The sequence below is a fragment of the Chenopodium album genome, chromosome 3 (genome assembly GCF_948465745.1).
Source record: "Chenopodium album chromosome 3, dcCheAlbu1.1, whole genome shotgun sequence".
Classification (NCBI taxonomy): domain Eukaryota; kingdom Viridiplantae; phylum Streptophyta; class Magnoliopsida; order Caryophyllales; family Amaranthaceae; genus Chenopodium; species Chenopodium album.
In genome coordinates, this window is record NC_137836.1 from 60,060,627 (window position 1) to 60,086,975 (window position 26,349).

General features: G+C 36.9%; 2 protein-coding genes and 1 non-coding gene across 4 annotated transcripts; 2 read left to right on the top strand and 1 right to left on the bottom strand.

Annotated features, from left to right (window-relative positions):
* The first annotated feature begins 3,188 nt into the window (after positions 1-3,188).
* Positions 3,189-3,295, top strand: LOC145625885 (small nucleolar RNA R71). Its single transcript, XR_014110781.1, has one exon. It is a non-coding gene; the product is annotated as a small nucleolar RNA R71 (small nucleolar RNA).
* A 7,885-nt stretch (positions 3,296-11,180) lies between these two features.
* Positions 11,181-20,472, top strand: LOC145624010 (uncharacterized). 2 transcript variants are annotated; one of them, XM_081676936.1, is made up of 9 exons: positions 11,181-11,275; positions 11,685-11,750; positions 12,191-12,323; positions 12,617-13,515; positions 15,681-15,854; positions 16,047-16,163; positions 17,472-17,651; positions 19,195-19,241; positions 19,974-20,472. In XM_081676936.1, the coding sequence occupies exons 2-9, from the start codon at positions 11,703-11,705 to the stop codon at positions 20,287-20,289; spliced, it is 1,914 nt and encodes a 637-aa protein (XP_081533062.1). In that variant the 5' UTR covers positions 11,181-11,275; positions 11,685-11,702; the 3' UTR covers positions 20,290-20,472. The 2 variants fall into 2 exon arrangements, with proteins under 2 accessions (XP_081533062.1, XP_081533061.1); XM_081676935.1 differs by lacking the exon at positions 11,181-11,275 and adding an exon at positions 11,312-11,395.
* Positions 20,473-21,097: 625 nt separating this feature from the next.
* LOC145614315 (uncharacterized) lies at positions 21,098-22,199 on the bottom strand. The gene has a single exon (XM_081669357.1). It carries the CDS (start codon positions 22,136-22,138, stop codon positions 21,215-21,217), a length of 924 nt encoding a protein of 307 aa, XP_081525483.1. The 5' UTR covers positions 22,139-22,199; the 3' UTR covers positions 21,098-21,214.
* Between the last annotated feature and the right edge of the window lie 4,150 nt (positions 22,200-26,349).

Genomic DNA, 26,349 nt, shown 5'->3' on the forward strand with positions numbered 1-26,349 from the left:
ATTCTAGGGTAGGGCGGTGTAACCACCGAGAAGGAATTACCTTACGACCGATTAAGTGTTCTAGCCGTTCCTTTTGCTCTCGGCTCACAATTTGGATCGTCGGCCAGTACGGGAGTTGCAAGTCTGGGTCGTATTCCTCCCTCGAACTGGAGCTCCTACCAAAAATGGACCTAGCCCTCTTTGAAGCCATGTTTAGGAAATGGGTTTGAAAATTTATTGAATTAAATCTGAAATTTTTTTATATGGAAGTGTAGAGGATGAAGAGAGGATCACAAATATGCAAAGAGTTTTGAATTTGGGTAAGAAATGAAGAAGAAATCTTAGAGAGAAGGTAGAGAGAATTTGAGTTTTAGAAAGAGAAAGTAATGAAGGAAAGAAGGGTGAAATGAAAAAAAAGCGAAGGAGGAAGAAGAATAGAAGCGTCGGACATCTCGCGCCCGGTCGGGCGGTGTGTCGCCCGATCGGGCAATCTAATTTTAAATATGTTCGAGCTATCGCGCCCGGTCGGGCGCCGGTCGCCCGGTCGGGCGATCTAAATTGTGATTTTTGCCCAACTCACGCGCCCGGTCGGGCTCCCATCGCCCGGTCGGGCGATCTATTTGGTCAGACTTTCTCATGGTCTCGCACCCGGTCGGGCGCCCTTCGCCTGGTCGGGCGATCTGTAGCTTCAAATTTTTGCTTTTCTCACGCCCAGTCGGGCGAGAGTCGCCCGATCGGGCGGACAATTTAGTCCGTATACGACATATTTCGCGCCCGGTCGGGCGAAATGACTCTATTTTTAGACCTTCCTCTCGCGCCCGGTCGGGCGAGCTTCGCCCAATCGGGCCCGAGACTAAATCGTCCAAGTACTATTTTCTTCTTTTCTCCAAAAATTGGCTAACTCTTTTCCTTCAAACCTGTACAAACACTTATAAAACTCATGAAATTCCCTCATCTCTCCTCTCATAAGAAAAATGAAATAAAAACTAGTCTAAAAAGCATAAAAATACGGGTTGCCTCCCGCAAAGCGCTGGTTTATCTAGGTCCCGCACGACCTTCTTACCAAGTACAATATTTAGGACCCTTGGCCTAACGCTTGATCGGGTGGTTTCTTACCCGGTCTAGCGGTGTTCAGGCTGCGATGCGGCTTCCTGACATACCCTGTGGGACGCCAAATCACCTTATTTGGTGGATCCTCCTTGACTTGGACCGGGGGATCTTCAATTCTACGCACTAAAAACCCTTCTTCGATCGAATGTTGCTTCAAATTGTCATTGCGTTCAACACTTGCAACTCGATCTGGCGGAACACTTACCGTAGGCTCGATTCGCACAACTTGCTCGATCGGTTCCACCTGTTCATCCTCGAAACCAAGACCAACATTGTAGAGTGCTCTTTCTATTGCATCGACTTCCTTCTGCCATTTGTCTATCTCATCTGAAAAGGATGCAACACAAGATATCGCCTCCAAGGGATCTTTTTCAAGAGCTTGAGGCTTGTTAGAATAATTTACAACCACATTAGCACTGAAACATTTCTCCTCAGTCATGGAGCTTTTAGGGGCATTATTCAGATTAAAAAAAACTTTACCATCCCCTACTAATAATGTTAACTTACTACTTCTTACATCTATGACTGCTCCTGCAGTGTTAAGGAATGGTCTACCCAAAATAATTGGGGTTTGCATATCCTCAGCCATATCAAGAACAACAAAATCTACAGGTATATAAAATTTACCTACTCTAACGGGGACATCCTCTAAAACACCTAAGGGGTATTTGAAAGAACGGTTGGCCATTTGTAGAGTTATATTGGTAGCTTTTAATTTACCCATATTCAACTTATAACACACAGATAATGGCATGACGCTAACACTAGCACCCAAATCACATAATGCATTATCAATCAAGAGATTTCCAATATGACAAGGGATAGAGAAACTACCCGGATCTTTTAATTTAGGTGGAGACTTATTTTGAAGTACGGCACTACACTCTGCAGTGAAAGCTACCGTCTCTACCTCACTAATAGACCTTTTTCTCGTCAATATTTCTTTCATAAATTTTTCATACTAGGGGATTTGTGTGATCAATTCAGTAAAGGGAACTGTTATCTTCAAATCTTTTACCACCTCCAGGAACTTACCAAACTGCTTATCCAAGTTTGTCTTCAATTGACGATTAGGGAAAGGAAGTTTGATAATTGGCTTTGGAGCATTATTACTCTTGTCTGGAGTAGCCACCTTCTCTGGAGTTGTACCCTGCAATGTAGAATTAGATATGTTAGTATTATCCTTTAGCCCTGCAGGGCTATCAACTACATTGTTTGGTTTAACGGAATCAAGATTAGCATTATTTAATAAAACAGGTTCATCAACTCTGGGCATAGAGGGCCCTTCATAGTTTGAACCGCTCATTAGAGTAATTGCAAATGCTTGATCCGTAGGCCGGGTTGGCTGTGCCGGCAGAGCTCCCTGTTGGCAGGCTTGTAGAGTAGCGGAGAGTTGCGCAATTTGATTATCTACAATTTTTTTATGCGTTAGAGTTTGATCAATTGTCGCATCTCTGCTCTCCATGTGATTTTGCATATTAGCCAACATTGCTCTAATTTCCACCAGAGAAGGGTCAGAAGATGAGGAGGGTTGTTGTGGTTGGTTCTTCTGGCTAGCATTGGGATGATAATATTTCTGCTGATGTTGCTGCGGCGCCAGTGGTTCTTGTGGTGGTGGATTTTGAACATTAGTGCTGCGGTAGGAAAGGTATGTATGATTCCGATACCCAGGATTGTAAGTGTTGGAGTATGGGTTATTCTGCCTATAAGCTTGGAAGGCATTAACTTGCTCCACGGAACACCTGCAATCCTGCTCCCAATGACCTACAATACCACAATTTTCACAGAAAGCCTCATTAGAATTATTATTAATCGCAGAAACATTGGCTACATTAGCAGTGCTCATATTATCTAATTTTTGGCAAATAGAGGTTAGTTGAGCTTGCAAAAAGGATATAGAGTCAACACTATGCTTCCCCTTGTTAGCAAATCCTCTAGGGTTCCCATATTGGGAATTGTGTATCGCCATGTCTTCAATAACCTGACCTGCATCATCAACATCAAGATTCAAAAATCTCCCACTAGCTGCAGAGTCTAAAATTATTCGTGAAGAATTTCCAAGGCCATTATAAAAGGCTTGGATTAACTGCCATTGCGCTAAATTATGGTGAGGGCAATCTCTTTGTAGATCTTTGAACCTCTCCCAAGCCTCATATAAAGATTCATCGGCTTCTTGGGCAAAGTTCTGGATCGCACTCCGTAGTACGGCTGTTCTCTCTGCAGGATAATACTTGTTATAGAAATTCAAAACAAGAGTTTCCCAGTCAGTTATACCAAGTGTAGTTCTATTTAAGCCATTAAACCACAATTTAGCTTTTCCAGTTAAAGAGAAGGGAAAGAGAATCTCCCTGATTTGGTCTTGAGTGACCCCGGCTTGCCTGATGGTGTTGCAATATTGACAATAGTCGGCAATGTGAAGATTCGGGTCTTCACCCTTGGCTCCACTGAATTGCTTCCTCTCTATCATCGTTATAAATTGAGGTTTAATTTCAAATTGAACCCCATCAAGAGCCTGAGTAGGGGTGAGATGTGGAAAATCCGTAAGCTTTGGTTGTGAATAATCACTAAGCTTCTTTGGAGCCGTCATCTCTGATTCTGCGTCTGATGATGTCTCTGAATCGCTAGAACCAGTCGGAGGATCGCGGTGATTATTGTTATTATCACCAGAATCCGCCAGGATTTGCTTGTAGAAATTTTTCTGTCTATGGAAGGAACGTTCGATCTCAGGATCGAATGGGATGTAACCTGATCTGGAACACCTGGGCATAAACAAAAACTAGAAGCAAATGTGAGATTTGTCTCAGAGAACTAACGCTCTCTGAGACAAAAAGGGAAATAATCTAGACTACAAAAACAATCAGAAATAAAAATAAAACCGTTTCCCCGGCAACGGCGCCAAATTTTGACAGGGTAAAGTCGTATCCCCAAATCAAAAGTAATACCTAAATCCTCTAACTAATGTAGATAGGGAATTAGGGTCGAATCCACAGAGAAACGGATCTTTCTATTCCTAATTAACCAATATAATCTAGATTATGAGGTAACCAATATTTATATTAAATAATAAACTAAACTACGAAGATCAAGAATAAGGAGAAAATAATATATAAAAGGATCTAGGGCATAGGTTCACCAATAAATAATATTCCAGGGTAAAATATAATAATCATTCATCAAAGCATACATCAATCAGATTATAAAGGGCTTTCGCTACGTATTATAATCACACAATTAATTTACTGGTATTAAATCTCATCTTTCGAATCTCGACTTAACCATTTATAAATTAACCTGCCTATTGAAACTAGACCTAAACATTAATTCTCATCTGTCGAATCTCGAATTAATATTGCCAAACTCATGCATAAAAGATCAGGCCTAATCTAGTCACAGAGCATTAAATTAATCAATGGGAAATTAATCTAGCATTGATAATCAACAACAATAAATTACCCCTTCATATTATTTATGGATTCCCATAAACCCTAGAAAGAGAACTACTCAAACATAATAGAAATTAAACCAACCAAAGCAATAAAGCAAGACATGATAAAAGAATAAAGTAAATAACTGAGATTAAGAGAAGAGAAATCGTTACCAAAATAAATCTGGAATTAAGAGTAGAATTAAGAACAAAGGTTTAGAGAGAGAATTCTAAGAGAACAATTAAGAGAGTAAAAGAAAGAGTAAAAAGAGAAGAAGAGATACCAAAATCGTATTACGGAGGAGTATTTATACTCCGTACAAAAATCCTAAACTAAAACAAATTAAAACGACGATAAGCGTCAACTAATAAAAACACGCACCCGATCGGGCGCGCCTTTTTTTGCTCCCTAATACTAAACTCGCACCCGTTCGGGCGCGTCACCGGGCGCCAGCCTAAGCTTCTCCCGCCCGGCCGGGCGCGCCTCCGGGCGCCAGCTTCTTTGGCCGGGCGGCTCATTTGGGCCACTATTTGGACTTCGATTGGGCTCCAATTCTTCGGGCCAATCTGGGTTTCCTCTTCCGGTCTTGAATACTCGGTCCAAATGCCCCGGTATCACCTATACCAAGCCCTTAATCACCGGTTTGATGGCTCTAACCGGTCCTGGGCTATAAAATCTGGCCGTGCTTCTCCAATGTTCGTGATTGCTCCAAAATATCTTGGGAAAATACTCCAAAAGCATAAATCCCTGCAAAAGTCAACCAAATCTACGAAAACACTAGAAAACGCCAATTAGTAATAAAAGTGGCTCTAAAGAGCCAAAAACACTACTAATTATGACCAAGGGACGGGGGTAAAATACTGTATAAAATAGACACATCACTGGCCGACGATCCGGATTGCGAGTCGAGAGCAAAAGGAGCGGCTAGAGTACTTAATCGGTCGTGAGGTAATTCCTCCTCGGTGGCTACACCACCCTACCCTAGAATCATTTGGTTTGTATGATTTTGTAAAACGATTTTTGAATGACATTGGCATGAGAAAATTTGTTGATATGCACTATCCTATTTTCCAAGAACTTACTTGTGAATTCCTGTCTACTTTCCATGTTCTTAGTAGTAGAAATGGGCCAAATTTATTTTTCAGGTTGAACAATAGAAATATTAGTCTAACTTTTGTAGAATTTTGTAAAATTTTTGAATTAAATTCTGAATTATCTCACCAATGGCATGCAGACTATAAAATGGGTGACATATATAATGCTTTGACTGGTTTGCCTACCCCCGACCCCCAACATGCTAGTACCAAACCTATTCACCACCCTGTCCCAAAAAATCTGGCAAAGATTTGCGGGTTTGTGTTTTTTAGGTAGGGCCGAGCCCCATAATGCCCAATCTAACAAACTAGCTGTCATAGGAAACTATGTATATGGGTACGGGAAATTGGACATAGGTAGGTTTATAGTTCACCATTTGAGTAGGCATGCCACGGCCAGCACCACATCCAAGACCCCTATCCGTTTAGGTGGCCTTATCACTCGAATAGCAGTGAAAAAGGCCGGTTTTGTATTGGACGGACCCCACCAGTTGACCAACTGTGGATCAGATACCTATATGACTTCTAGGTATTTTGAGGAGTTGGGGTGGGTTAGACCGGATAGCGAGCAAACACCCTTTTGGTGTATTCGGACTGGGAGTGAGCAACCTTTGCCCATTTTTCAGTCCTGACTTGACCGCCTTTCCCCCAGGGCACCTTCTTACACTTATGATGTTTTAGTTGCCAACGCTAGGGGGCATGCACCACCACCACCAGTTCCACCACCCCAGCCTCAGCCCGAGGTGGCTTTCTCTCCACCTCGTATGTCCCACTCCGTCCCTCATGTTGACTCTGACCTAGTTTGGGATCTTCAGAGTATAGGTCAGGCCTTAGGATGTATCGAGCATTCCTATACCGACCTTAGGAGGATGGTAGGCTCCTTAGACCAGAGGTTAAGGTACCTAGAGAGGAACCAGGGTAGAGCTTTCTACCCTATGTACGATGATTATGCTCGTCGGGGCAACATTCCTAACGACGCTATTCACCCTGACTGGTTTCAGCCTCCACCCCAGGGATACGATAGGGATCCCACTGCCCGTGGTATTTACACTGACTATTCTTCCTTCTACGGGTACGGCCAGGACATTCCTTTCGGGGGACCGGCGGGGGGGGGGGAGTTTTCACGCTGATTATTTTGGTGGTAGCTCTTCTGGTGCAGGTGGTGCAGGTGGCAGTGGAGGTGCGGGTTTCGGCTCGATGGATGAGGATGATCAGGACTAGCTATGCTGGGCTAGTTCCCGAGCCAATGAGGATATTGTCTTATTCTGGCTTGGGGGAGATTTTGATTTGATATATTTCTTTTTTCTCTTTTCTTTTTTTTTTGGTGTGTTTTCTTAGGTTAGATTTCTTGCTTTCTAGGTTAGTTTTATTGCTTTCTTATATATGAAAAAATACAAAAAAATTAAAAAATAAAAAATCCAAAAATACGTTCAAATGAATTATAAAGTATGCTTCCCTGTGCCCCTTACTTGAGAAAATTATTTTGATTCTTGGTATTTGATGATAAGCATTGTGGACTAGTTGATCATGATTTGATGTTTGATTGCATTGAAACCTTTACATGCGTCAATTTTGTCCAACTACTTGTGAATATAGTGCTTGACTAGTTGATTTGGTAAGGAATGTGTGATAGTTCCATAGTTCCTGGTATGTCAATGAATTTGAGTATTGGTTTGCAACTATTAGTAATATTTATATGATTCATTATTATGCACATTGTGGAGGACGAAGGCATTTGTTCTTTTAGGTAGCCTCCAGACATTGTAGATACATTTGTTCCCTTCTTGCTACCCATGTTGTTGCCTTGACTTTTTGTTGTTTATTAGCCGCATTTCAAGCCTATTTGCCCCATTGGTTACTAGTCCCAAGCTTGGCTTGGGGGAGCTATTAGTGAGTGAGGTGAGGGAGTTTGTAGTGTGCTTATTATTTGCACAATTTGGGTGGGATTTGAGAAGTTGCTTTGTTGTTGATCATGTTTATTTTTGATGAGTTTGAGAGTTATATTTTCTTGAAAAAAATAAAGCATGATATTATGAAAAAAAAAAAGAGAAGTTCAAGAAAAAAATGTGAAAAAAAAATAAGTGAACTTCAAAAGAAAAAAAATGTTCAAATGTTCTAGTTGGAGGTTGATCAAAGGAAAATAATTTTGAGCCTCAATGAAAAATTCAAGTTTGGAAAATAAAGTTTGTTTATTCACTCTACTTCTTCATTATTATATCTTATGAGTGAAATTGTAAGAGTTGGGTTTATTTATTATGATTGGAGTATATTTGGTTGATGTTAGAGTTGGTTATGTAGGAGATGTATGATCATTATTTGTTTTGATCATGGGTTTTGATAGGATTTGCTCCCTTAAGCATAGCTTTTCTCTCACTTATTCCCAAATTTATCCTACCCTTTACCCTAGCCTTACATTACAAGCTTTAAAGACCTTCTGACCTTTGTGCATAGAATTGTATGAATGTGAAAGTGTTGTTTATCAATGCAAGTTATGATTTGGCATATTTTGAGTCGATTAGTAGGATTGAGCGTTCATTGTTTTATACACACGAGAGTGTGAGTTGGGAGGGCATTGTTCACATAAAGGGGTTGGATGGAGAGCGATCGAGTACATCTTTTACTCGCCACAAAAATGAGAGTTGAGTGCGTGAGCACTAGTCTTGAATTCTATATGCTCTTGTGATCTGCTCTGACAATTGTTAGGGAAGATTGGTAATTAATGGATTTGATTGGTTGATTTTGAAGCATGTTTATTTGATTTACCCTGGATCGTTTGTGCTTGATTTTACTTTTGGGGTGAAGCATATTTATTGATTCATTGATGAGATCTTTGCTTAGGGACAAGCAAAGGTTTGGCTTGGGGGAGTTTGATGTGTCTATTTTATATAGTATTTTACCCCCGTCCCTTGGTCATAATTAGTAGTGTTTTTGGCTCTTTAGAGCCACTTTTATTACTAATTGGTGTTTTCTAGTGTTTTCGTAGATTTGGTTGACTTTTGCAGGGATTTATGCTTTTGGAGTATTTTCCCGAGTTATTTTGGAGCAATCACGAACATTGGAGAAGCACGACCAGATTCTATAGCCCATGGTCGGTTAGAGCCATCGAACCGGTGATTAAGGGCTCGGTATAGGTGATACCGGGGCATTTGGACCGAGTATTCAAGACCGGAAGAGGAAACCCAGATTGACCCAAAGAATTGGGTCCCAATCGTAGTTCAAATAATGGCCCAAGTGAGCCGCCCGGCCAAAGAGGCTGGCACCCGGAGGCGCGCCCGGCCGGGCGGGAGAAGCTAAGGCTGCGCCCGGTGACGCGCCCGGCCGGGCGCGAGATTAGTATTAGGGATAAAAAGGCGCGCCCGATCGGGCGGTGCCTCGCCCGATCGGGCGCGTGTATTTCTTAGGAGACGATTAGTGTCTTTTTAATTTGTTTTAGTTTAGGATTTTGTACGGAGTATAAATACTCCTCCGTAATACGATCCTTTTTTTTTTTTTCTCTTCTTCTTCTTTTACTTTTTCTTTACTCTCTTAATTGTTCTCTTAGATTTTCTTTCTCCTAAACCTTTGTTCTTAATCTACTCTTAATTCCATATTTATTTTGGTAACGATTTCTCTTCTCTTAATCTTAGTTGTTTATTTTTTTTCTTTCATCATGTCTTGCTTTATTGCTTTGATTAGTTTAGTTTTTACTATGTGTGAGTAGTTTTATTTCTAGGGTTTATGGGGATCCATAAATAATATGAAGGGGTAATTTATTGTTGTTGATTATCAATGCTAGATTAATTTCCTTTTGATTGAATTAATGCTCTGTGACTAGATTAGGCCTGATCTTTTATGCATGAGTTTGACAATATTAATTCGAGATTAGACAAATGCGAATTAATGTTTAGGTCTAGTTTCAATAGGCAGGTTGATTTATAAATGGTTAAGTCGAGATTTGAAAGATGAGATTTAATACCGGTAAATTAAGTGTGTGATTATAATACGTAGGGAAAGCCCTTTATAATCTGATTGATGTATGCATTGATGACTGATTATTATATTCTACCCTGGAATATTATTTATTGGTGAATCTATGCCCTATATCCTTTTATATCTTGTTTTCTCCCTAATCTCAATCTTAGTAGTTTAGTTCCTTATTCAAATATAAACTTTGGTTACTTCATAATCTAGATTATTTTAGTTAATTAGGAATAGAAAGACTTGTTTCCCTGTGGAGATCGACCCTAATTCCCGATCTGCTTTAATTAGAGGACTTAGGAATTATTTTTGATTAGGGGATACGACTTTACCCTGTCATCAAACTTGCGTCTTGACAAATGTGTTGGTCAAACTGATGCAAATAATAATAATAAAAAAAGGAAGTATATTATTTTAACCGATTAGTATATATTGTAAATGAATGTTTTACCTTTCAACCACTTCCTTCGCTCTAAAAAAAAATTATGATATAAAAAATAAATTTATATGATAATTTTTTAGAATTATAATCTAATTTTTTTTTGAATAAAATTATAATTCAATCTTTACATCCGAAACATTGGTATTTTATCGAAAATAAAACTCTAAACTAACAATTTTATCCTAAAATTCTATCCAAATAGACTTCTAAACATAATTTTTTATCTTATAAAGTCTATTTTAATCTATTCAATGTGGCGCGACACGAAAAGTTAGAACGCCAAGTGTCATCGCTACCTTGTGACCTGACTATAGTTTAGCTTTATATACTACCTCCAAATTTTTTAGTTGCAACTTTGGAATATTTTATATCTCTCAAATAATACCCAAAATTACAACTAAAAAAAATTGGAGGTAATATTAGTTATATGATTGTATTTCTTCTTATCATATTTCTATAGAAAAGATATTGTATCATATGAATTACATAATATTTCCTATGCCTTAAAAAAAATATTAAATAAGTATATTAAAAGGCATGATACCTTGATCTTAATGAAACCCTACAAATTTCAATTTCGATTCTCATTTTGAGCAACATGTTTCAACAAAACGGCAGAACTTATCAACTTTTAATAATTTCTCACACTTTTGTTTATTTATTTAAGCTCATGTCACCCAAAAAAAAAAAAAAAAAAAAATAAATAAATAAAATTGCTTAACCGCGGACAAATTCTTAAATAGACCTGGTTTACATTAATTTATTGTGGACCACTAACATTAGAGAAAGTATGGTTGTTTTATTAATAAAAAAAGGGTCACTATAATTAAAATAAAAGGTCACTATATTGAAATAAAAATCATTTTGGTAATATATAGGCCTAAGTGATTATTTTTGTAATGAAATATTTTATATACTGATCAATATGAATAATAAAGGCCACTATGTTAAAATTAGGGTAATAGCGTCGTATTTCAAGTTCACAATATTATTGAACGTTGTAGTAGTTTCAATAAAGGTTACTATGTTAAAAATAAGGTTACTATGTTAAAAATAATGGTCACTATGTTCAATATAATATCAGTTGCGTGTGTATAGACCTAGGGTCCACAATAATATATTATTGTGGACCAGGTCCACACAAGTCTTCAATTGGATCAACGTACCTAAGTAGACCCAATGAGGTTTTTGTTTTTACTTCCTCCTTAGGTAAAAACAGTCTATAAATCTTCCTCGCCCTTGTCCTCTTCCCTCGTAGCAATTTCCAGGTAAATGCAGCACTACTTTCTCTCTCTCTTTCCTTCGGAATTTTGATCGTTTTATCTCTCGATTTTTCTAAATTCCTCTAAATTCCCTATCTTTCATGGTTTCACTCCTGTTAAATTAAAGTATACGACTCAATTTTCCTAATTGATTTATATTCCAAGTTTTAATTTTTATCGGATTTGATTAAATTTTGCAAATTTGGGAAGATTTTGGGTTCTTGTATTTTTTAAGGGTTTTGATTTTTATTTTTTCTGAATTACTGGGATTGATTATTTAAATTAAACTAGTTTGTAACCTAAATTATACTACGTACTAGGAATGTACAATTTATTTTTCGTGTATGTGATTCGGGTAATTCTGAATTTCTGATCATATTTTTATGATTTTTTGTAACTTTTTTCTGCAATACAGGTGTAATAGCTTTAAAGAATGGGTTTCAATTCAGTATACAAGACTTTGAAGGAGCTATTTCCTCAGGTATTGATTTAATAAGTTAATTAACTTGTTTTACATTGCTTCGATTGACATATGAGTTTATGACTTGGCTATTTGTATCGAATTATTGTTCAAGAGATAATGAATTCATAAAGGGGTTTATAAGATAGTGTGAATTTTTTCATATGCTCTACGAATTGCGATTGCTGCTTTGGGTTTATCACTGATCATGTATAGCCTTTTCTCTGTATAGATTTGATATTTTATGGATTGCCACATTCACGCTCAGGTTACAATTTCTGTATGATTAATAGATTTGATGCAGAAAAAATACTTCCTCCGTTTCATATTATTTGCAACTATGAGACTTTGTATTTTGTAGGTTTTTTTTGTAGTAGTTATCAGGATACATCTTGATTCGTCTTTTGCTCGAGTGAGGTGTTCATAAGGTTTTTTTTTTTTTTTTTTTTTTTTTCGTGAAGGTGGATGCTCGTATTTTGAAAGCTGTAGCTATCGAACATGCAAAGGATCCTGATGAAGCTGTGGAATCAATTCTTACTGATGTTCTCCCTTTTATTAGAGAAAAGTCTGATCCTGATCCCGTTGCTCCTATTGGTAAGAATCTAAGATTTTATACAACGTTTTGTAGAGATTTTTTGTGGTAGAAATTGGATTTTTTTTTTTCCTTTCTCGTTATTAGTATTTACCTAACTTTGAGATTGTAGGCATAATTATATGAAAAATACTGATTTGTTATATTTCTGTAGTGTTCAGATGTGCTTTTTAAAATTTGAGACGAGCCTGATTTTTGGATGAGTTAGTTTGTTTTACAATGAATTGTTTATCTATACAAGCTTTAAGGTTTTTTTTTGCGTATTGGTTTGATTTAAATAGAATATTCCATGCAGTTGAACACGGTAGGAATATGGTTGAAGTACAAGTACCAAGCTCCTCTATTCTGGAACCAGCTGCAGGAGAAGATGCTAATGATTCTCATCTGCTGAATGATGCCCATAATATTGATGGTGATTCTTTGGCTTCATCCTTCTATGATGCAAATGACATTGATGACTTACAAAATGGAAACACCAGAAATGATGATTTGGTGTCATTAAGATGCAAAGAATCTATTGATGATTTCATTCAGGATTTCAAGGAGGGTGAAACCTCTGTCCTTTCTCATAATTCTCTGAATGAAAGAACTGATGTTCATGTAAGATGTGAAAATACAATTGCTGAAGCTAGTCAGGCTGAAAAGGTTGTTGCATCAGGAAGTTTGATCGATGAGAGTAGCAATGATGACCGCATTCAGAAATTTGGGGATTATGAGCTTGAAGCCTTTGTTCTTTCTCGTGATTATGAGGACAAAAGACCGGATGTGCATGTAGAAAAAAATGACGAGGCTTCATCATCAAAGATAGATACCGAGTCTTCTGAAGCTGATGTCAGCTTAAATAATCATTGGGATGTGAATCACAATGATGTTAATGATGCTCCAGAATTTGACTATCAGCAGAAGCAACAATCTTTAGGTTGCAACTTGTTGGGATTGAACATTTCTGCCGATCCAGGCTCAATATCTGTCACTGAGCCAGAAGCTGAGAATGTAATGGCCATTTCTGATGTTGATAATAAACACATGAGTAGCTATGCAGATGCTGATTTCTCACAGGATTTTTCTTTGGCCGATGTTGGTGCTGAGGATGAGATTCATGAGATTACATTAAGCACTATAGTAACACATTCTGGCCAAATATGCAGAATTAACCTGGTGGAGGACATTATTAAAGATGCAAAAAATTACAAGGTATTTGCAGCTTGTTATATTTTCCTTTTTAATTTTATTGTGCTTTTTATGAGAATGAGGTATTTGATTGATGGAGTATAGCAAATAACTGTAGTAAAGAACAATGCAACACTTTCTTCTATTATTCCGGTGAACAAAGTTGTTTTATTTTTATTTTTTATGCACGTTTCTTGATAGGGAATTAGGGATTGGCAACGTTTCCAATCAGTTGGCACTGTGTAGAACCAATATGTCAATATGGTTGAGCTGTCAAAATTTTCATCAGAAGTTATTCCGGTTTGGACGTAGGAGATATCACATCACTACAAGGTCATAATGTAGGAAAACCTCAATAGTTAATAGTGCCATGATCATGCAACTTTTAGTGCCTTTGTTTCATACTCCCATTGTAGGATGAATTTGATTGCTTTGCTCTAGCTCCGGAGTTTGGATGTTGTTAGTATTTAATTGTGAAGAAATAGTTAAATTATAGGAAAATTTGCGAGAAAGGACCTTTTAAAATGACTTGTATGTAAGAATGAACCTTATATAAACAAAGTGGTAGATTGGGACCTTACTTAAAAAAAAAACGTTGTGAGATGGGAAAAAAAAATTGCGAGATGGGACCTTTTGATGGATTTTGGCGTGGCGGAGGTGGTTTTTTGGGATCGGTGTGGGAATCAGCAAGGTGGAGGTGGTATTCGGGGGTTTGTGTTGGATTTCGGCAAGGTGGAGGTGGTTTTCGAGGGTCAGGGTGAGGTTTCACTCTAGTGGAGATGATTTTCCAGGGGTTCGGTGTGGGATTTAAGTGAGGTGGAGGTGGTTTTTGAGGGTCGGTGTGGGATTTAGGCGAGGTGGAGGTTGTCAGGGTGGGATTTTGGCGAGATGGAGGTGGTTTTCGAGGGTTAACGGCCGGATTTTGTCAGAAGGTCCCATCTCACAATTTTTTTTTTTGAAATAAGGTCGCAATCTGCCACTTTTTTTTTCTTTTTTTTTTTATTTTTTTATTTTTTTTATTTTTAATAAGGTCCTTTCTTACAAACAACTCACTATAAAAGGTCCTTTATCTCAAATTTTTCTAAATTATATGGTTGTTTCTTTGTGATAAAAATATTAATTTTAGCTTTGAATTATATGGTCATTTCTTATGTATGCTGAAGTAAATAACTAAATGTACACGAAACTAGTATGTTAGACTTTAAGATACAGCTTGATTAAAATATTTAGTATTTGGAGTTTGGTTGGTAGTGTACTGCTATTGTTTTAGTTAAGTATATTATGATTTACTATGCCCTTATTGTGCTTTCTTACTCATCTTGCGTATAGAAGCATACTACGTATTATGTAACCCTAGTAATATTTGTGAAAGTAGTATGTTTCATACCTTAACACTTTTAACTAATACATTTTGATTCAAATGTTTACTTTGTATTACTGTACTGCAATTGCTTCAATTTTTAGTATATTATAATTTACTGTGTCTTCGTTGACTTATAATTATTGAGTTAGCAAAAAATTTGTTACAAAAAATAATTAAAAAAAGAAAATAACAGTTCAATAATAAAGAAAACCTCACATCTCCATCCTACCACCAAAAAAAAAAAACACCTATTTTCTTGAGATCTTGATTACGTCTCCAATTATGTATTATTCTAGTTTTGGAATTGAATCTTCCTTTTGTACTTCTCCATTGCTTTAACGTGCTCCTTTATTTGTATAAATTTTTTTTTATTTCTACATACTACTTCTGTCCCCCAGCACTTCACTTACTTTATATTTCTTAGGAACTAAATTTTAGGAACATTTCTATTTGACTAATTTTGTTTGAATTTTTATTGTCTGACGTCTGAACGACTGAACTTATTTTGTCTGAGATCTTTGAGTTGACTTAACTTATCATGTCTGATAAATCAAAATAAGTTGAAATTAAGTTGAGAGCTTTGTGGAGACATGGCCATGTGGGTAATTTAATAGAGAAGAGTGTAAAAAGAGATATGATTAGAGATAGCGTGTTATTCATATTTATGGAGAGAAGGGGGATAATTGCTCTCATTTTTCGATTCAAATTGAAGTAATATGTTTAAGCACCTGAGTAGAATGTTCTTTAGTAACTTCTTGCTTTATTTATATTGGTTGTATCAATCATCAATTGGCATATTTTGAAGTGGTTTCAAAATACAATGTAGGATGTGTTGCTTTCAGCCACGGAATCAATATTGAGGTTGATTGAGGATGTTGAACATCAGGAAAAAGAGGCAGAAAAAGCTAAAGCTGCTGCTGCCAGGGGAGGGTTGGACATCCTAGAGAAGGTGGAAGAAATAAAAAAGATGCTTAAACATGCAAAGGAAGCAAATGAAATGGTATGCTTGTTCAGTTGTTCTCGAATATTAGAAATATGATAGGGGATATGTAATTTTTTACTTCATTATTATTATTTTTTTAATTTTTAATTAATTAATTAATTAATTAATTAATTTATTTATTTATTTATTTATGCTAGCTTACTCCATATTTCATAATTTTTTACCTTGGTCCTCTCATTGAACATTTAGCATGCTGGCGAAGTGTATGGGGAGAAGTCCATTTTAGCAACTGAAGTAAGGGAGCTTCAGACTCGTCTCCTTGGTCTGGCAGATGATAAAGATAAATCACTTGTTATTCTAGATGAGGTATGCCATTATATTCTTTCTATGTGTAAGATGTGTGTGTTTTTTCTATCAATATTTATTCCTTATTTCTGACCAACCCACAACCTTTGCAATTGTTGGGCTAAAAAATAAAGAATAAAGACATAAGCATGTATAACTTAGGTTGTGCTCTTTATCCCTAAAATTCTGTATTTATGGAGTATTTGTAATCTTATTTCTATTGGGGTCAATATTTGTGTTATAACACATTAACACTATACCATCTAGATTTTAGCATATGATGAATGAATCTTATTCTAAAGCATATTTTGAGCTCTTTTTAATCAGCATTTATAGTTATTTTGGTATTTTATGCAATGCTTTGTGTTTCTGAGATAATCATTTCATTCATAAGTTATGGGCAAAGCTAATTTGTGCTTCTTTTCTGCCTTTCTGGGATGAGGTATATATATGTTAACACAATAGTATGAAGCATGAATAATCAAGTTTGTTTTTAGTATATGGGCTAATAAAAACTTTTACTTCCCCTAGTTTTTAATGGGTAAAATGTGCAGTTTCATGTATAATAAAATATATTTGTACAACTGAATCTTGAAGTCATCAGTGTTTTTATTACTAAATTAATTACTAGCCTAATTATTCTCTCTCTAATTACCCATAACTTTTATGTATGGTAATTATTATTTTCTAGCTATATATGTGATGAACTATATACTTCCATTATTTTCCTTAAAAAATTGCAATAGTTTGACTTTACACTATTCACATACTAACTTTGGATAACCACATTATTTAATTTGCTATGTATCTTTTTTAATTGGGCTATTTCACTTGTTTGTCTGGTTTCCAATGCACACATTGAAACCTAAATTTGATCATATACGCATTATAAAGATTGAAACCTCACATTGAGGTGAATTAAACAAGATTCCTCATGAATATATTTTTTTCTTTGTATATCTATCAAGAGTAATTAATTTCATTTGCATAAGAATTCATAGAGATTCTAAATAGGATGATAAAATAAGAAACAAAGGGATTAATAAAAAAAAATATATATCATGTTGGATAATTTTTAATGTTAAGTTTTCAATGCGTCTACTTTTTGTTATTTTTTATGATGGAAAATCTAGAATATTAATGGTCAAAGTTTGGATTGTCAAATGTGATAGTCAATATTGTAAATTTAAGGAAAAGAGGAAATATAACTTTAAAATTCACCATCCAATTGTCTTATGCATGATTAGTTGCTAGTTTGATTGTGCAGATCCTTTTTCATTTTTCAAAAGCGTCTTTTGATTCCCTAGTTTGTTTTCTCTCTCTTTGTAGATGCGGGAAACTCTTGAAGCTAGATTAGCTGCATCTGAAGAAGAGAGGAAGGCAGCTGAAACAGAGATGCTTGAGAAGCAAGAGACAGCAAAAGGGGCTCTTGCTGAGCAAGAACTCGTTATGGAGAGAGTGGTCCAAGAGTCAAAATTATTGCAACAAGAAGCAGAGGAGAATGCCAAGGTAGAGTTTTACTTCTGTACTTTTCTACATGCAATGATGCATTTATAAATTATAATAGCTCATTGAAGGACTCCAATTATTTTTAGTGTATGCTTTCCTTTAAAGAATTTAGCTCCTCCCATAATCAGATTACCGCACCTGCTTTAATGCAGAGTTAGAACCAGTTAGCACCACCCTTGGACCCAACCTACTTACATAAACATGTCAGGCTTCCAAATCTAGACCTTAAATGTTATAAATGGCCTGACCTGAACTCAACCTGATTAACCCTTATTTTTAATGTCTTGTTTATGGCTTATATAAAAAGGGTGACCCTACCTGAAGTATATCCATACAATGCAAATTGTTGAAAACAAAACTCTAACTGTCAATATCTCATACACTTATTTTTTTAATTTACATGTTTTGACTTTAGCAATATTCACACACTTACCTTTGTCCGTGTTTTGTGATTTATACATAATGAAAAACATAGTCCTGTCATCATGTGGGATGTTGTTAGATTCGTCATGATATATTTTTCAAAATATCAGCTTTTTATAATTTTTGCTTATTGGTTATTTAAGTTATTAATGGGTTGAATTTGTGCATTAAGTATAAAATAAAATGTAAGTTTTAGAACAACTTGATAATCAAATAGAACTCTGATCAATATTCTGAATTCAAACACAAGTTAATATATGCCTACATTGGTGCCAAAAATGTTCAAATTAGGCCTTTTCATTTCGATCAAGGCTTGTGTCGGTAAAATCAGCTTCATGGGTTTGATCTTAAATCATCTAAATTCAATCTTTCTTCAAGCACAAACTAAAAAAATAATTAATTAATGTATCAAGTGATATCAATAGGAAAAGCAGACTGGAAGAGTATGATATGATTCAATAAATATTAAATCAATTTACCCACAACAAAGGTCCACGTCTTCCAACTAGTACAAATAGTGTAAAAGCTGAACATTTCTAATAAACATGGTATAGCCATCTACGCAAGATATACAGGGACCTCCCTGTATTACTCTTTGTATTCATGTGAGTCGTGTTAGTAAAAAAAATATCAGTGAGGATATATTGACTTAGAATACATTTTGGCACCTACTCTAGAAAAATGATGGGTGAAGCAGTGTAAAGCTGTTTTGGCTTCTTGTAAGCATTTTTAACTCTTCATGGCCAAACACCCTATTATTAAAACTATTTTTCGAGAAAGTGTTTTTAGAAAAATTCTTCTTGGAAACAGAAAATCCAGAAGTTTGTCCAAACAGTGACTGGGTTATTAATGCCATGTAGCTATGCCAAGTTTCATGAATCAAGAACTCATGGTGTAATTTATCTTAATAGACCTGTAAAATATACTTCATCCGTTCCTTTTTTTTTCAACATTGGACATTTCACACGTTTCAATGAAACTAAATAGATTGAATAGGTTGTACGTCCAATAACTTATCTGGCTAAACAGCCATTGCTGAAGAGGTTGTGCTCTGTTGATTCTCTTTTATTTCATCTTTATTGAAGATAACCTAACAGCTTTCATTTTTTCTTTTATTCAGCTAAGGGACTTCCTTATGGAGAAAGGTCGTGTTGTTGATGAACTGCAGTAAGTTTTACTATACTCTTTATATGTAGATTGTGGAATTCTGTAGCACTGGTGCTTCCATCTTGCTTGCCATTACCAATTTATTTTGCTTGGTTTTGCACGAGGGTGTTATTACCTGTTTCAATTAGTTTTTCATGCTCTGCTGTGGCAAGTTTAATGATTGTTTTTTGCCTTTTAGAATAGTTTTGTTCAATTACTCCTTAAAGGGGTAGCTAAAGATGACCCGTTGCAGCTGGTGTGCTCGTGAAACAGGATGCATCATGCATGTATCATCTGATAAGTTAATCATTTAGATTTGCATGTACGAGGAGCTAATGGAAGATTAAATCACCCAGCTGATAATTGGTTACAGCCATTAAGGAAAAGTTTTGTTCAGCACCCTGTAAAATTTTCTACATGTAGAAGTCATTGTAGTAACAGTTTTTAGGGCTATTGGTTTGCAAAACGAACCATTACAACTCAACCACTCCTTACTGCTTTTACGTTAGTATTTGGGGGCTTGCTTCTTTGAGTTCTGTTGGAACCCACCTCTCTGACTGAGGAGGTTGGGCTGCCTACATGATTGTCCTGTTATTATCTTGCCCTTGGTGATATCTATTCCCTATCCCAACCTTTTTTTCTTTATAATTCCGGAGAGGTACTGGTGTTTTTTCTCTCTATCATCTGTCTGCACAGTTTTTTTGGATGAATTATAGTGGTTACTAATGTATCAATTGACTGACCTCTTTGCAGGGGAGAAATATCTGTTATTTGTCAGGATGTGAAGTCATTGAAGGAAAAATTTGACCAACGTGTATCTCTTAGCAAGTATCTTTCCATTGAGCAGACAAGTTTTCGTATGGCATCGTCGACTTCTTCAGTAAAGAGCATGGCTTCAGATCCTGCAACTGGGCATATGGAGTTACCAGAGACACCTAATAAAATGAGCCGAGCACCCTCAGTTGAGTGTCAAACACCTAAAAGCAATGTTGGGGAGGAGGCTGTTGGATCTGGAGCTACTCCTGTCAAGGAGCTTTTGGACGAGGACTGGGAACTTTTTGATTTTTAGAAAATTACCTTTGCAAATGCCAGTTTGTGAATATTTGGAATGTTAAATAAGTTCAGTCACTACAATGTTTCGTATTTGAGTGGCTTAAGTTGAGCATTTTTCCTGCTGCGTAAATTTGTATATAATCCAACTGCTAACTGATTTTTCGGCAATGGTGAATTTCCAAAGAGTATCTGCTTTTAATTGCTGTGTGCTCTTCTCAATTCATTTCATATATGCACTTTCTTCCATCGTTTTTTTTTTCGACACAAGCAAGTAGCCTCTTTGATGAACTTTGCGAGAGTGCTTACTGCTATATTGCTAATGTTAGCATGTCATTTTTTTATTTCAATTATTTTTACTTGTAATTTTTTTTAAAATGAAGGTTAGAATTTTTTTTTTGACAGCGGAGAAAAAGGAGACTAGCTCCCAACAGACTCGGGACTACCAACTGCGTACAAATAAGGACTAGGTTAGAAATAAAACATTAGGAAGCATCCGAATGTAAATAAAGGGATATTGATAGTGTGTCATAGCATAGCTCCAATACTAGACTTTGTTTTACTACATCTGTTGCTGTTGTGTTACAATCTGAATATGTGGTTCATTTTCATGCTCATAAGCTTCATACATTCATGCAATCATAGTAAGTTCGTGTCTTTAACTTGCTCTTTTGATTTACACCCTTTCTGTATGAAATTATGAATTTTTAATACGAAGTATCATAGAAGTAATATTTTCCTTTTTACAATGTACAACTGCATTCTACATACTCCGTAATAAACAAGACTTTTTACTTATTTAGGTAGTGAAAGTCCATTTTCAGCTCGGTTCAATTTAGTTCATTCATCACTTTAAAGTCAAACATACTAACATAGTACAAATATACACCAATATTATCAAATAAAAACAAAAAAAATCTTATGTACATCACATATAACCTATTTTATCTCCTCAATTTATCATCTTTCTTGCTCCCACTAAAACCATAACTTCCATCACCTTGCAAGCTCATATCATATACCTCTTCACCATAAGAAATTTTCGAATTTGTCCGTCGTCTACCATACCCTTTAATTTTATCATTCCTCGGTTTCGAATTCGCTTCCTCATTACCCTCTTCTCTCCTCACATTCATCAAATTCTTCTCAATTCCATCCCCCTTCATCTTCCGAATTCCACCCTTCGAGCGGGAATTGACACTCGATTTCAAACCCGCATCGCCACGGAGCTCCTTCTGCTTCCGAATTCCACCCTTTGAGCTCGAATTCCCGACACTCGATTTCCGATTTCCACTGGAATTAAATCCATCATCGATGCAATTACCATACGGCTTAACACTATGAACAACCCCCTTAGGAAAAAACCTAGCAGAGGGCAAATTCTCATGAGTATGAAAAATCTGAGGGCCATCATTTTCAGACCACATATCAAAACCACCAGGTTTCTGAAACCTATCAGCTAAAACCTTAACCTGTTCATCAGCCGAAACGGAGAAAATCGAAGATGAGCTTTTAGGAGCACTCTTCTGAACAACCTCCCAAGGGCGTTCAAGATCGGATACAGCGGCCTTAAGTTCAGCACGCTTACGCATCTCGTAGATCTGACGCTCGCGAGAGAGGCGGGCTTTGAGGAGTTGCTTGGCTTTCTTTGCCTGCATTCGTTTCCATTCCCATTTCGAGACGCCGCCCGGGTAGGTTCTTGGGCCTCCGCCCATGCGGATGAGAGTGGTTGGTGGACGGCGGTGATGAAGGGAGAGGGTGGAGAGGTGAGGGAGGAGAGAGAGTGGGGAGATTGAATTGGAGGAGGATAGTTGAGTTAGGGGAAATTGGGGTTTTGGAAGGGTGAATGTTGTTTGGAGGACTTGCATTTTGTGTTTTTGGTTGAGTGGTTGAAGGTGAAAGAGTGAAAGACAAGTGAATGTTTGAGAGATTTTGGGAACTTTGAATGTATTTGTAATTTTGTAATGGTATTTATACGTTTTTTTTGTTATGTGGAAAGAGAAGGTGATGGACCCATGTGATTAGGGATGAAAAAAATTCCATTATGGAGTAGGGAGTAGGGACGAGAAAGTACTAATGAAGGTTTAATATGTATTTGCAAATACATATCAAACCTTAAAATATTACTCCCTCCGTCCACAATTATCTGCAACATTTGCCATAAATGGGTGCTCTCTATTATGTGCAACAATTTTTTATCTTTCCTCTTTTAGTAAATTTTAAAGTGTAAAAAGACTATCTTACCAAACTTAAATATATGGGACCACTTTCTCTCTCCTATTTCCCACTCACTTTAACCCACTAACAAACTAAAACATATGGGACCACTTTCTCTCTCTTATTTCCCTCATTTTTACAACTTAATTAAACCCACCTAAATTTAATTAAACTACACTAAAAGTTTTGCCTAGGAGTCCGCAAAAAGGACGTTTGGTGCAAATAATCGTGGGCGGAGGGAGTAAAAAGTATTGTAAGCACATGGGAGTGAGAGAAAGGAGGAGAGAGATTGACAAGTGAGACCAATTTTTAAATGTACCACTAAAAGCTTATATAATAACATTGAATATGCAGTGATATTATTTCTATACGTAGTTGGTACCACTAAATGAATATACAGTATCATTGAATGAATATATAATACCACTGAATGTTCAATGATACTATTTGATCATCTAGTGATACTATTAATCACCCAGTGGTACACTTAAATCCAGCACGTGGGGGTGAGAGAAAATAAGGAGAGAGATGGGTAAATTTTATGCCAAATGTCTCAAATGCCCCTTGATATGTATATACAAGTACCTATCAAACCTCCCTTTGGAAGGCCTCGAGTAGGGATGGCATCCAGTCCGGATCCATCCCTACTCCTCCCCAATCCAGGGTAAAAAAATCCGCTCCGAGTTCGAGAAAAAAGTAATTTGAATTCGACTCCGTTAAAATAATCCAACTCCAAGTCAGAGGAGGGTCGGAGTCGGATCCTACAAAAAGTCCGAGAAAAAACCCGACTCCGACAAATGTCCGACTCTGACGAATTATCTGACTCCGATAGATAATGGATTTTTGTGTGGGTCATGGTGGCATTGGGTGTAGGTTGTAAAGGCCCAAATAGCCCAATTTCTCAAATTATATTGAATAACGAAAAAAAAAGCTCGAAGTCAGAGGTCGGATATTGAACTCGGAGTCGGAGTCGGAGTCTCGATGTCAGATGTTGGAGTCGGAGTCTAATTTAGCCTCCAACTTCCTGTAGGGTCGGAGTCGGATTTAGCATAATCCGCTCCGAGTTCTACCCGTTGCCATCCCTAGTAGGGAGAAGTGTCTAATTGTGATGGACCTATAAAATTAGATTTTCGTATAAAAATGACCCATTTTTTAAAGGAAAAATTAGAAATAATAATCCCAACTTTCATCAATTTTGCTAGAATAATCTCAACTTTGGATTATTCTAGAATAATCTGAACTTTGGGGGTTCCTCTTTTTCTTCAATCCCAAAAACCGGTGATCGGTTGAATTGGTTAATTTTGTTTAAAGTGACACGTATCACAACTGAATTGACTAAAATAATTTATTAAAAAGTAAAAAAAAAAAAAAGCAACCAAACCCAGCCACTTGCCAACCACAAAAACCACCGACCAACCCCAACAACCACCAGTCTAACCCTAAACGACGACACTAATTCCCCTCCCCCTACGCCGGTTTCCCCTTCCCCTCTCCCTGCGATAACTTCCCACTCCCCACTCGCCTCTTTCCCCTTCCCTTTCCCCCTGCACTGCTTTCCCACTCCCCACTCGCCGATCTCCTCACCGCTTACCTCTCCCACTCCCGAAAATCCCCAAAAACTCCTCCCCACCATCGAAAACCCTAGCCTCTTAGGATTTCAGCAGTGGGGAGGGGTTCGTTGGGGAATTTGGGGTTTCGGGGTGGTGGATTCGGGTTTTCAAGGTGGTGGTTTCGTGGGGAATGGGGGTGTTTCGGGGAGGGAGGATAATGGCGACGCGGTGGAGGTTTCTTCACGCAAATGGCCGACGACTAAGGGGCAGCACGCTGCGCAGTGAGGTGGTTGTTAGGGTGGGCTGGTGGGTGAAGGAGAGGCTAATTGGTGGTTGGTATTTTTGGGTTTTTTGTTTTTGTTTGTTTTTGTTTTTTTTTTAAATTTTTATTTTGGACCAATCAGGGCTTGTGATGTGTTATAATAGGTCATTGACTTTTGTTGACTGATTTGGGATTGAAGAAAAAAAATACCCCCTAAAGTTCGGATTATTGTAGCAAAATCGATGAAAGTTGGGATTATTATTTCTAATTTTTCCTTTTTTAAAAGGTAAAATGAAAGGCTCTATCAAACAAATCCCTCATGGGTCAATTCAGTCTATGCTATAAAAATGTGTTTATTTGATACTGAGTATACTGTGAGTTTGTAATATAGTTTTATACCTTTAAAGGGTGTTTGTTTAGGGGGATAGAAGGGGTGGGACAAGGATAAAAAAATAAGAATAGAAGAAATCTAGTGTTTGTTTGGAGGGATGGGGATTAGAAAGAGGGTTAGGGATAGGGATTAAAACACTCACTTACCCCTCTATTCTATAACTGAGGGGGGTGATATAAGACTATAAGGGGAAGAGATAAGAAATGGGTTTTAAAAGGCCAAATTACCCTTAATGAAATTGAAAGGGTAAGGAGAAAGGGTAGAAGTTAGTAAGGGTATTTTTATAAATTCAATACTTATCCCTAATTAGTTTCCCATACTTATCAAACATGGGATAAAAATTATTTATTCTTGTCCCACCTATTAATCCCCTATCTTTATCCTCCCATTCTTATTCCTCTTATTTCCATCCCTCCAACCAAACACCCCGTAAGAGGGTGTTTCGTAAGAGGGATAAGAGGGAGGATAGGATAAAAGAGGAGGGATTTAAGAAGTCTTTTGTTTGTTTAGAGGGATGAGAATTAGGAGGGGGAGGGGATTAACCAAATTAATAACTATTGGGGGTAGTATAAGGGAAGAGGATTAAATTTAATGAGTAAAAGACATTTCTACCATTAATGAAAGAGAAAGAAGAAAAGAGTGAAGAAAGGATAATAAGGGTAATTTTGTATTTTTATTAGTTATTCCAATCTAATCCCAACTAAAGGTGGGCATGGGCCGGGCTGGCACGGGCCCGAAATGATTCCGACACGGTCCACTTGTGGGCTATGGGCCGTGCCGTGAACACAAATTTTGAAAATTAGCACGGGCACAGCGGGTGGCACAGTCGTCGACCTGTGAGACGGCACGTCGGCACGACCCACCAGCACGGCCAGGCACGACGCGACACGACATGCGACCCAAATAATTACGTATTTACATTACATACTATTGTACAATTTTTGTATTATCGAACCCCGTATTCCGTATAATAAAATGAAGTTATTCACCAATTGTTGTACGATTTTTAATTATCATTATAAGTTACTGTATTATCGATCTATCGTATCGGCATATAATAAAATAAGTTATTCATCAATTTTTTTTTATTATCTTCTTATCACATTTGTAATTTTTTATAATTATATGCATTGTTGTTTTTTGCTAAATTAATAAAATTGTTTATATAAATTTATACATAAATTATTTATATAAACTTAATTTTAAATTTGTTCAAATAAAAATATATTAACATAAACATAAATTAATAAAATTATTTTTACAAAAAAATATATATCGATTTTTTTATATATACATATATATTAAAAAAAATAATTTAAATACCGGAGCTGCCCGCTGCCCGACACGGCCCGCCAAGCACGTGGGTCGTGCCGTGGGCAGGGGTGTGCCAAAACTTGGCACGACACGGCACGACCCGCCGGGAAGCAGGCATGGAACGGCCCGGCACAAGCCCCACCCAGGCACAGCCTGCGGCGACCCGACACGATGCCCATGTTTAATCCCAACCCAAACCAAACAATGAAATACACTATTTTTATTCTTGTCCCATCTATTAATTCCACCTTCTTATCCCACTTAATTAATCTCATCCCTCCTACCAAATGCTCCGTAATTAATTTATTCCAATAATCTCCAATTTCCTTAATTTATGTAATCGTT

Bases quoted from the DNA above. Each gene is read 5' to 3' on its own strand.
- LOC145614315 (XM_081669357.1), bottom strand. From the start codon at position 22,138: ATGCAAGTCCTCCAAACAACATTCACCCTTCCAAAACCCCAATTTCCC.
- LOC145624010 (XM_081676936.1), top strand. From the start codon at position 11,703: ATGGGTTTCAATTCAGTATACAAGACTTTGAAGGAGCTATTTCCTCAG. The intron at 12,324-12,616 runs GTAAGAATCTAA...TATTCCATGCAG, and splicing joins TGATCCCGTTGCTCCTATTG to TTGAACACGGTAGGAATATG. The intron at 15,855-16,046 runs GTATGCTTGTTC...TTGAACATTTAG, and splicing joins CAAAGGAAGCAAATGAAATG to CATGCTGGCGAAGTGTATGG.